The 9,920-nt window shown below is 37.2% G+C and overlaps 2 protein-coding genes across 4 annotated transcripts; both read right to left on the minus strand.

The window, feature by feature from the left end:
- On the minus strand, positions 1,089–3,701 carry LOC104752810 (60S ribosomal protein L3-2). 3 transcript variants are annotated; one of them, XM_010475062.2, is made up of 6 exons: positions 3,656–3,701; positions 2,792–2,877; positions 2,494–2,604; positions 2,093–2,397; positions 1,579–1,988; positions 1,089–1,490 (listed from the first exon to the last, which is right to left on the minus strand). In XM_010475062.2, exons 2-6 carry the CDS (start codon positions 2,874–2,876, stop codon positions 1,229–1,231), a joined length of 1,173 nt encoding a protein of 390 aa, XP_010473364.1. In that variant the 5' UTR covers position 2,877; positions 3,656–3,701; the 3' UTR covers positions 1,089–1,228. The 3 variants fall into 3 exon arrangements, with proteins under 3 accessions (XP_010473364.1, XP_010473365.1, XP_019093143.1); XM_010475063.2 differs by having other exon boundaries at positions 2,792–2,897; positions 3,656–3,692; XM_019237598.1 differs by having other exon boundaries at positions 2,792–2,884; positions 3,656–3,683.
- Positions 3,962–6,278, minus strand: LOC104752812 (serine/threonine-protein kinase At5g01020-like). Its single transcript, XM_010475064.2, has 5 exons — positions 5,782–6,278; positions 5,175–5,310; positions 4,952–5,088; positions 4,715–4,838; positions 3,962–4,549 (listed from the first exon to the last, which is right to left on the minus strand). The coding sequence occupies exons 1-5, from the start codon at positions 6,223–6,225 to the stop codon at positions 4,110–4,112; spliced, it is 1,281 nt and encodes a 426-aa protein (XP_010473366.1). The 5' UTR covers positions 6,226–6,278; the 3' UTR covers positions 3,962–4,109.

The following is a 9,920-nucleotide window of genomic DNA, read 5'->3' on the forward strand; positions in this document are numbered from 1 at the left end:
TTTTTTTTTTTTTTTTTTTTTGTCCCTCTCTCTCTCTTTCTGAAGTCTCAAAAGCTTCGATTGATGAAGAGAAAACCCTAAAACTAAAACCCCTTAAGGCTCCAGCTACAAAAATAACTTAAAGCACAGCATCGGACTAGGTTTTGGTATATTGGGCCTTAAAGCCCTTCATTTCATTAATGGGCCTGCTCTCATTCGTATCCTCTCATTTTCTAAAGGGTTCCTAAGAAATTTTTATAGTTCATAATTTGGTGACTAGTAGTAAGGCCGTCAGATTGTTGGAATAACACTAAAGTAAGCACATTTGATTTGTTTGATAGCCTTTAATCTGATTATCATTAGCGATTCTATTACCATAATACTGAATCAACGGACTAACCATTCTCGAAAAAGACCATCCACAAAATGATCTTAGACAAACCACGCAGTCATGTTACCCATGTAATCATGTTCAAGTTCTAAGTCCAAAGATATTTCGAGAGAGAAATTTAAAGATGGTGACTCGGATACTCATCACAAATCATGGCCGTGTGCCAAAACAATAAATCAAATAATAAGATGAGCAAAACGATATCTAGTGAGGTTAGGGTTTTGTACAATGTCGCAAAATGCTTGTAGACACAAAGCAAATAGACTTGAGTATCATGAAAGGATCATACTTTTCGTAGAGCCAAGATTATGATGACTTTTCCACGCCTCAGACGTCAAAAGTCAAAGAAACTCACAAAATTTTTAAACGTTTTTCATAAATATGCAATCTAAACTTGGAACTGAGTTTACGCCCCCTAAGCAAAATTATACAATAACAACAAACTAAGAAGATCCACACCCTACTACATTCCAAAAGAATTTATTGGCCTTATAAATTCCGATGCTATTAGCATACACAGAGCAGAGACACAACAAGACCCCAAGTCATTTAAACATGTTTTAACCACTTAACAACACAGAAACCATTCTCGAATAACAAGATGATAGCTGCAAATCTTCAACTATTAAACCAATAAAATTTTCCAATCTGATAAGTTCTAATCTTGAATATAAACCCTCTTTTTTATAAACCGTAAGAAAAGAGAGATAGTATTTGATATAAAAAAAAAAAAAACTTTAATAATATCCAAAATAAGGGAACAAGTCAACCGTCAAAACTCGAAAAGCAAGATAATATTTCAAAATGACATAAATTTTTTGAAATTAAAACGAAACAAATTTTTTGAAATTAAAAATCTTAAGCTTTAATGGCTCTTCCATAAAATTTGGCTTTCTCTTCGGAAGTCTGGAAGTGACCGTGTCCATGATTGGAAGACACGTCAATGAACTTAATCTTGATCTCCTCTGTAGCAACCCTAGACGTCTGCTTCAACAAAGTTTGTCTCAATGTCACCACACGTTTCTTAGGCCCTACGCAACCACCCTTGATCATCAAATAATCTTGCTTTACTATCCCATAGTGTGGAAACCCTCCCATCGGTGTGATATCCTTCACAGTTCTGTCAAAAAGAAAACAGAACATGAGCACAAGTTGAGTTTACTACTAGACAGATGAACAAAACATATCCAGATTGTCAGTTTAGTTACCTGTCGAACTCAGTCATGGCTGAGTGAGTCTCTTGGCCAACCTTACCAACCCGATAAATTTTCTTGTTCATCTCAGTACGGTGGTGGTACCCATTCTGACCAGCTCTAGCCACCGTGTAGGAGACTCTAGCAGGATGCCAAGCTCCAATACAAGCCACCTTACGAAGCCCACGATGAGTCTTCCTTGGAAGACGGGTCACACCCCATCTTGTAACCACACCTTCGTAACCTTTTCCTTTTGTAACACCAATTATGTCAATCATCTCATCTTTCTGGAAGATAGCATCTATAGGGACTTGCTTCTCGAATAAGCTGCAGGCATAGTCAACCTTCTTTGCAATATCTCCACCATTAATCTGAATCTCATTCAGATGTGCCTTCTTCAGCTTCAGCCCTTTCATTTTCCTTATCTAATGCATATCAAAATTTAATCAGAATACAAATTAACCATCAATAAAAGCAATTGGGGACGTTATGATCACCTAGAATAAAACAATTAAGAAAGATGAAGCACCTGGGTGTGAGCAAGAACTCTGATGACAGCGCAGTACTTCTTCATCTTCTCCAACTGACTCTGAATGTCCTTTTTACCTTCTTCAGTTTCATGTTTCTTTGAGTATCTGGTGAAAGCCTTCTTCTTTGACTTGGCCCAGTTCTTGTAGAACCTCCTCCTCACTTCTTCGCTCAGATGCTGAGCCCACACAGTGCTTAGAGAACGCAGACCACGGGGTGTCTTCACATAACCAACCACACCAACAACCACCATTGGAGGTGTCTCAATGATAGTCACAGCTTCACATGTTTCCTTCTTGTGTAGCTCTGGCAACAACAACAATGAAAAAGATCAGCACAAAACCACATGCAATAATTATGCCGTGCTGGGACTCATTAAAAAAGAAGAGAGTGAGAACGCACTTGAACCAGGTTTTTCAACCTCTCTAACAATGTGAGTCATCCCAGCTTTGTAACCCAAGAAGGAGGTGAGCCTACAAGGCTTTCTCGGATCATCCTTGGGGAAGGCCTTCACTGAAAACAGAATCAAGGAATATCATATCAGACCTACACAAGCCATTGCTAAATTAAAACTTGGCTTACACATTACTGTAAATAATCAAAACCTTATATACATTCAAGTAAGCTGTACTCAATCTACCAAGTAAACAGAAGCTGCAAGAAATTGGTGAACAGATGCAAATAGGCTTTCACAAGTTACCTTTTCCACGATGTCGGGAAGCCCTTTTCCTAGGAAGGAACCCCAACGAACCATGTCTTGGATGCTCAAACTTTCTGTGAGACATTCTTTCAACCAGAAACAAACACTAGAAAATAAGATAAATTATATACACATAAAGATAACAACAAATCCAATCCTATGACATATTCATATCAATCTCAATGTAAGAATGACAATAAAAATGCAATAAGTCCAATATACATAAAGCAAAAAACACTCATACAAATGAACACCATGTATTACAAAATTACAACCAATAGAGAAGACCCCTATAGTAATCTAAACAGTGATGCGCAAAACAGATTGTGAAGAGAACAACAAGATCAAGGAAACGACAACAACATAAGCTATACTCTTAATGACAATTAAGTACCACCAGACTTAAAAGTTGCATACAAAACTACATAACAACAATCAAATCAGCAATGTGCCAAAGAAAAAACAGAACTTTCAGAGATCACTAGGACAACAAAGGATACATTCTCAAGAAATCTGGAAATATGAAACGAAATGTTCCCTCGATCAAAGGCCTATGGCATCATTAAGATAGCCAAATCTCAAGCTCATTAGAGTGTTTCTAACCAGAAACCAAAAAAAAATGGTTTCCAGCAAAAGAGCAGATCAGAGACTAAGGCCTTGATTTTATAATGTTTTCCGAGGGTTATCATTTCGTTCATAAAACCAGAACAACTTGAGAACATACACCAAAACTTAAGCAGCTAGAGAAATGTGAAACGAAGAGATCAACGTAAACAAATAATGAGGTAAGAGACAAACCAAGTTCTCGAAGCTTAGATCGAAAGAACCAAACACAAAAATCAAATCAAGAGAAGCTTTGTGTACCTTAAAACTTAACTAGGCGGCGATATGAGGAGAGAAATTTAGGTTTACTGTAAAAATGTACAACGGACTAGGGTTTTTATACTCTCTTGGCTTAACCTAGGGTTTCTGAATTGTGATGGGCTCAAGGCCGAAATATTTATGGGCTTGGCTTGTGGTTAAGTTCGTTCAAATAGCCCGGTCCATTATATGATATGATATTAATTACTATACCAAAATAATTATGATCTAAACATTTTGGAGGTAAATAAATCTCATAGCTAATTTGATTCAATATTTTTATATAAAAACCTGTGGGATCACAATCTATTACATTTATATTTAATGGCATTGTTCTTAATGGAAGTCATAATACTCTCATTAATTATGTCACACTTTGATACGTATGACCATATAATATGCACACAACACACACACGACATGTTATTTGTATCTTTAAGGTCATGCAACCCTACATTCAAGATCTTAACGAACCCGGAGCTGATTTCCTACCACTCCTGTTATCCCTATCCCCTCGAACCTTCGGCGAGACCTTCCCTCCATGAGATTTAGGAGACAAGGGCCAATGACCAGAAGAAACCGCCATGTCCTTGTGATGTATGAGACTCTCTAGAGTTTCCACAACGGCAAGCATCTTGGGCCTGTCTTTAGGGTTAGGGCTCACACATTGTAATGCAAGAAGAGCCGTATCTTTAGCCGCCTTGACAGAGTATTGTCCTGCGAGCCTTGGGTCCATAACGCATCGGAGACGACGGCTGCTCGTTAGGTAAGGCTTTGACCAGTCGATGATGTTCTGTTGGTTTTTTGGTCTTGACTTTTCGGTGGCTCTTCTTCCTGTTAGGAGCTCGAGTAAAACTACACCGTAACTGTACACATCACTCTTTGTCGTTAAATGCCCTGAAAATATTGCGCTCCCATGCCTTAGATAAAATTGATCGAACGAAATTTATTGATAAAATTGAATGTCCACGACAGATTCACCTTTATGTGTGTTTACCAACAATTAGTTAAAAATTGACTAAAAGAAATTACTGGCAAGGAAAAAAGACAAATGTTGTGTACCTGTTGAAACATATTCAGGAGCAGCATAACCATAAGTGCCCATGACTCGAGTTGTGACATGAGATTTGGATCCTTCTGGTCCCATTTTCGCCAAACCAAAATCTGATAACTTCGCCGTAAAATCCTTTATTTTTTATTTTTTAAAAAGCACATCAAATTAATAAATAATTTTCCTAAAACATAAAATATATACTACTATTTAATAATTTTCAAGCGGTGTAAAATAATTAAAATTACCGAATCAAGTAGGATATTAGAAGTCTTGAAATCGCGATAAATGATTGGACTCTCCAAATCATGCAAAAACGCCAAACCCTTAGCAGCTGCGACAGCGATCTTCAGCCTCGTCGCCCACGGCAGTGATAGTGAAATCCCTGTACGATAGTAGTTAGAAAACTAAATGAAATACTAATTACTTAAATATAGATATACGAATGCGAATTATTAAAAATGTTCATACGTTTGAAGAGGTGATTTTCTAGGCTACCACGTGGCATGAACTCGTAGATGAGGACTCGTTCCTCCTCCTCGCAGCAGTATCCTATGAGTTTGACTAAATTCGGGTGCTTTAATTGTCCAAGAAGTATGACTTCAGACTGAAAATGAACCATAAACAAATGTAATTAATTATATTCTTAGAGACTAAACTAAAAAGATACGTGTATAAGTGTATAATTAACAAAGTGGTCTCACCAACTATTATATCATGCTAACAATTCTGTTACGATGTACGTGACACCCAAAAAGAAACGACAAGATTATCATATGCATACTTAATCCATATTATTATGACCAAACACTTTTTTTCAATATAATTTTGTACCCTTAAGTATTTAAAGATAAAAACATGAGTCCAAAGATCTTTGACTTTGATGTATATAAATTATGAGGAGTGGTTTTGTTCTATAAGAACTCTAATTTTTGGATGCCCCATAATATAAACTATATATGCGTAATCAAATATGGCATAATTAAAAACTAATTAGAAAATAGTAAGAAGTGAAAAAAAAAAACAAAAAAAAACTCAATAATCAATCAGGCATGCAATTATTGGTAAACGTTCTTACAAGCCATTCACGATGTCCTTGAAGTCCTTCAATGTCCAATAACTTGACAGCAACCGGCTGAGCCTTGAGGCTTTGTCGGAGATTTTCATCCATGTAACCTTTAAACACTTTACCGAACCCACCTTCTCCAAGAAGATAGTTCGCAGAGAAACTCTGAGTGATCATCTTGAGTTCACACATTTGAAAATCCACTAAATCGGCTCCGAGAGTCTGTGCAAGATCTTCGTTGATCCTAGCCGATGAAGAACGGCTTAGATCAGCGAAAGAGAGTCGCCGGAAAGAAGGAAGTGGCCCGAGATGGTTCTTGGAGAACTCTGATCTCGAAGGTCGGCAACGGCTGAGATTGCCGAAGACGGTTTGGTCATCGACCGAGCAGCAGTTTGAGGCAAAGGGTTTCCATAACGGTGAGGATTTGGTGGATGCTGTTGTTGAAGAGTCTCTCATCGAAAAAAGAGGGTTTAAGTCAATGTTTTTTTTTTTTGTGTTGTACGTTTTTAAGTAGGAGTCAAAACGATGATGGGTGGGTTGGGTCTTATTTATACATATGAGATAGGGACTGAGATAGGGACTATATGCGTATAAAAATATAACAAAGTAGTGTAAAAAATTATATAAATCATTGTATGTATAGGTTTATTGGTTAGTTTATGACATTTAAAATGCATATTACATGGTCAATCCGTATATTTGAATTTGGATTCTCTGATCTAATGATATTTTGTTGGTTATAGAACATTACAAGTAGTCACTAAACCTAAGACGTCCAATAATCATCAAAGGTTCAAAATTTACATTGTTTTACATGTATTTAATTAATTTAATTACCCTAAAAACAAGGAAAATGTAATTTCAATAGGCTTGCTAGCTATCTTGTACATTCACACAAATATATTATTTGAATAGTATAATGATATGATAAGAAAATGTGAATTTAGCAGTTTTGTTTTGTAGCTTTCCATTAAGGATAAACTTATAAAAAAAAAGATGAAGAGGCAAGAGTAGAGGCGTTCTTTCTTCAACTGCCCTAACCACTCTACTCAAACTTGGGGTTTTGCGTCATGATGTCTTCTCTTTTAACTCATTGTAAAGATATGTACATGTGTGTGTCACATTTAATTAAGTTGACTAGAAACAAAACTGTATAGTGTAAATTTTAAGAATTGATATCGTTAGAATAACCGATTTAAAATCACGGACGAGTCTGTGGAGTTATTTCATAATAAATAAGTGTAATGGACTTGTTATGTTAGTCAACAAGTCGGCGATCGATTTTATTTTAAGCACCTTTCGTCACTACATAATTCACCTAATGGCTAAATTAAGAGCTCAACTAAGTTTTTGGCTCTGAAGATTAAAAGAGAAAGAGAGATTACAAGAAAGTATACAATCGTAAATTCGTAATCAAAGATGTTGTTTAACCAAACTTTTATAAGTATAGCACGCGAAAACGCTAATAGATGAAATAAATTAGATAACAAAGTCTTTTTTTTTCTCTGCATTCGCACAAAACCTCTCAATTAACTCATTTGAATTATATTTTTTTTTACTAAAAAACAGTTGGGTAGATTCATTAAGCAAGATTCATAATTTGATCATCGACCTCATTAACACAAAATACAAGCATACATATATATATATATATATGTGAGCATACATATGTAAGATATAATTCGTAGTAAAATATTTTTATGGTTGTGGGTTTATAATCTGTACAAGAAATTTACTCAACGGATATTTTTTTGTTTTTCAGTTTTATTTACTTCTTAATTGATATGATTTCTGATAATTCTTTCATGTGAAAAGTCATAGGAGCAGTTAAAATGAGATAATGGATGATGTATGAAAAAATGGATAATGTCTACTAAATTATAATCATAATAATAAAAAATCATTTCTATTACGTTTCTTCCTGCTCCACTGTTTCAAAATTTATTGGCTTATTCAATTTCATCCTATTAAACAAACAAATCAGATATTGGATAAAAAATTTCTGACTGATCTGCACTAGCTAAAAGTTTATATTATAATGTTGGTATAAAACACTATATATGTATAAAATTTATAGAAAAGCTAATATTCTAAAAGTTCCTAAACATATATATCTCCATATTTCCATGGTTATAGTTCATGATAATGTCTTTATGGACTTGGTTATGGTTCATGCATGGATATAGTATGGTTATCTTGTAAGAAAGTGAAGTATAACAAAGTAGCATGGTAGCCAAGTAACAATGCAAACGGGGTAGTAATATGACAAGCGTTCTGTTCGGACATTGATCGTTCTTTGTTTGACATGGGTCTTTGGTTCGTCCTCCTGATGAGACTTGAGGTCCTTACGCGGGCGTCTCATCGCTAGGATTTGCTTGCTCTGTATGGAGTGCCGACCGCCGAGAGGTAACAAGAACTGGATATGGTAGTTAAAGTTATCATATGTGATTATTGAGTGTTAAAATGAATGCTGGTGTATGTAAGAGATAAAGTGGGCCTTGACACAAAGAATGGAGACACAACCCAAGCCCAACAAGATAATCTCAGTTCAAGTCAACAAAATAGGACAAAGTCTCCCTCGACAATACAACCCTGCAAAACAGAGGAACAGAACTGCACAAAACAGAACTGTACAACACAGAACTGCACAACAGCGGAACAGACTCGCACGACAGAAGAACAGACCTGCAAATTCAAAAGCTCATCAATCCCTATCAATACAGCTGGAGGTTAAGGATAAGGTTGTCTCCAGGAAGTCTAGAGTGTTCTATAGTATTGTATATAAATAGAATTGTAAACACTAACAAAAGAAAAATTAAGGAGAAAAAGCATTATTCAGAGAGAATATACTCTTGGTTTCTCTGTTCTTTCATGGTATCAGAGCCATTCTAAGCTCTCACAGGCATTTCAATGGCAACCGCATATCCTTTTCCCGACAACGTCCATGTCTCGAGCTCAGTCACCCTCAAGCTCAACGACAACAACAATCTATTGTGGAAGACGCAGTTCGAATCTCTCCTGTCCAGTCAGAAACTCATCGGGTTCGTCAACGGAGTTGTCTTGGTCCCAGCTCAGACCCGTCGTGTTACAAATGGTGATGTCACCACCGAAGTCCCGAACCCTCAGTATGAGGCTTGGTTTTGTACCGACCAACTAGTCCGGTCTTGGTTGTTTGGAACTCTATCTGAAGAGGTCCTTGGTCATGTTCATAGCCTTGAAACCTCTCGTCAAATCTGGGTCTCGCTTGCTGAAAATTTCAATAAAAGCAGCGTGGCTAGAGAATTTTCCCTCCGTCGCAACCTGCAACTCGTGACCAGGAAGGGTAAACCCTTCTCTGCTTACTGTCAAGAGTTCAAAACCATTTGCGACTCTCTCAGCTCTATTGGGAAACCTGTAGACGAATCTATGAAGATCTTTGGTTTTCTCAATGGACTGGGAAGAGAGTATGACCCCATTGCAACGGTCATTCAGAGTTCCTTGGGCAAGCTTCCAGCACCTACCTTCAACGATGTGATTTCAGAGGTTCAAGGATTCGATAGCAAACTACAGTCGTATGAGGACACAACTACTATCACTTATCACCTTGCCTTCATGACAGAGAAGACGAGTCCATGTGCTCTGCAGTTTGCTCCACACCCGAGAAGTAGAGGTGGTCGCTTTGGTCAAAACAGAGGCAGAGGAGGATATACAACACGAGGTCGTGAGTTCACTCAACACCAGTCCTCTCCTCAAGTTCAAGGTGAGCGACCTATCTGCCAGATTTGTGGTCGCATTGGTCACACAGCCCTCAAATGCTACAATAGGTTCGATAACAACTACCAAAGTGATGTTCCAACTCAAGCTTTTGCCTCTCTGCGAGTATCTGATGACAACGGTCGAGAGTGGCATCCCGATTCAGTCGCAACAGCACATGTGACGTCATCTACCTCTGGTCTTCAAGGCACCACTGCTTACGAAGGCAATGATACGGTAATGGTTGGGGATGGAGCCTATCTTCCCATAACTCATGTTGGTCCACCACCATATCTTCGTCCAAAGGTACTATTCCTATTAATGAGGTGTTAGTTTGTCCTGACATAAAGAAATCTCTGCTCTCTGTCTCCAAGTTATGTGATGACCTGTGGTGTTTTCTTTGATTCTATTAATGTGTA

This window comes from Camelina sativa, chromosome 16, assembly GCF_000633955.1.
Source record: "Camelina sativa cultivar DH55 chromosome 16, Cs, whole genome shotgun sequence".
In the NCBI taxonomy this organism is placed as follows: domain Eukaryota; kingdom Viridiplantae; phylum Streptophyta; class Magnoliopsida; order Brassicales; family Brassicaceae; genus Camelina; species Camelina sativa.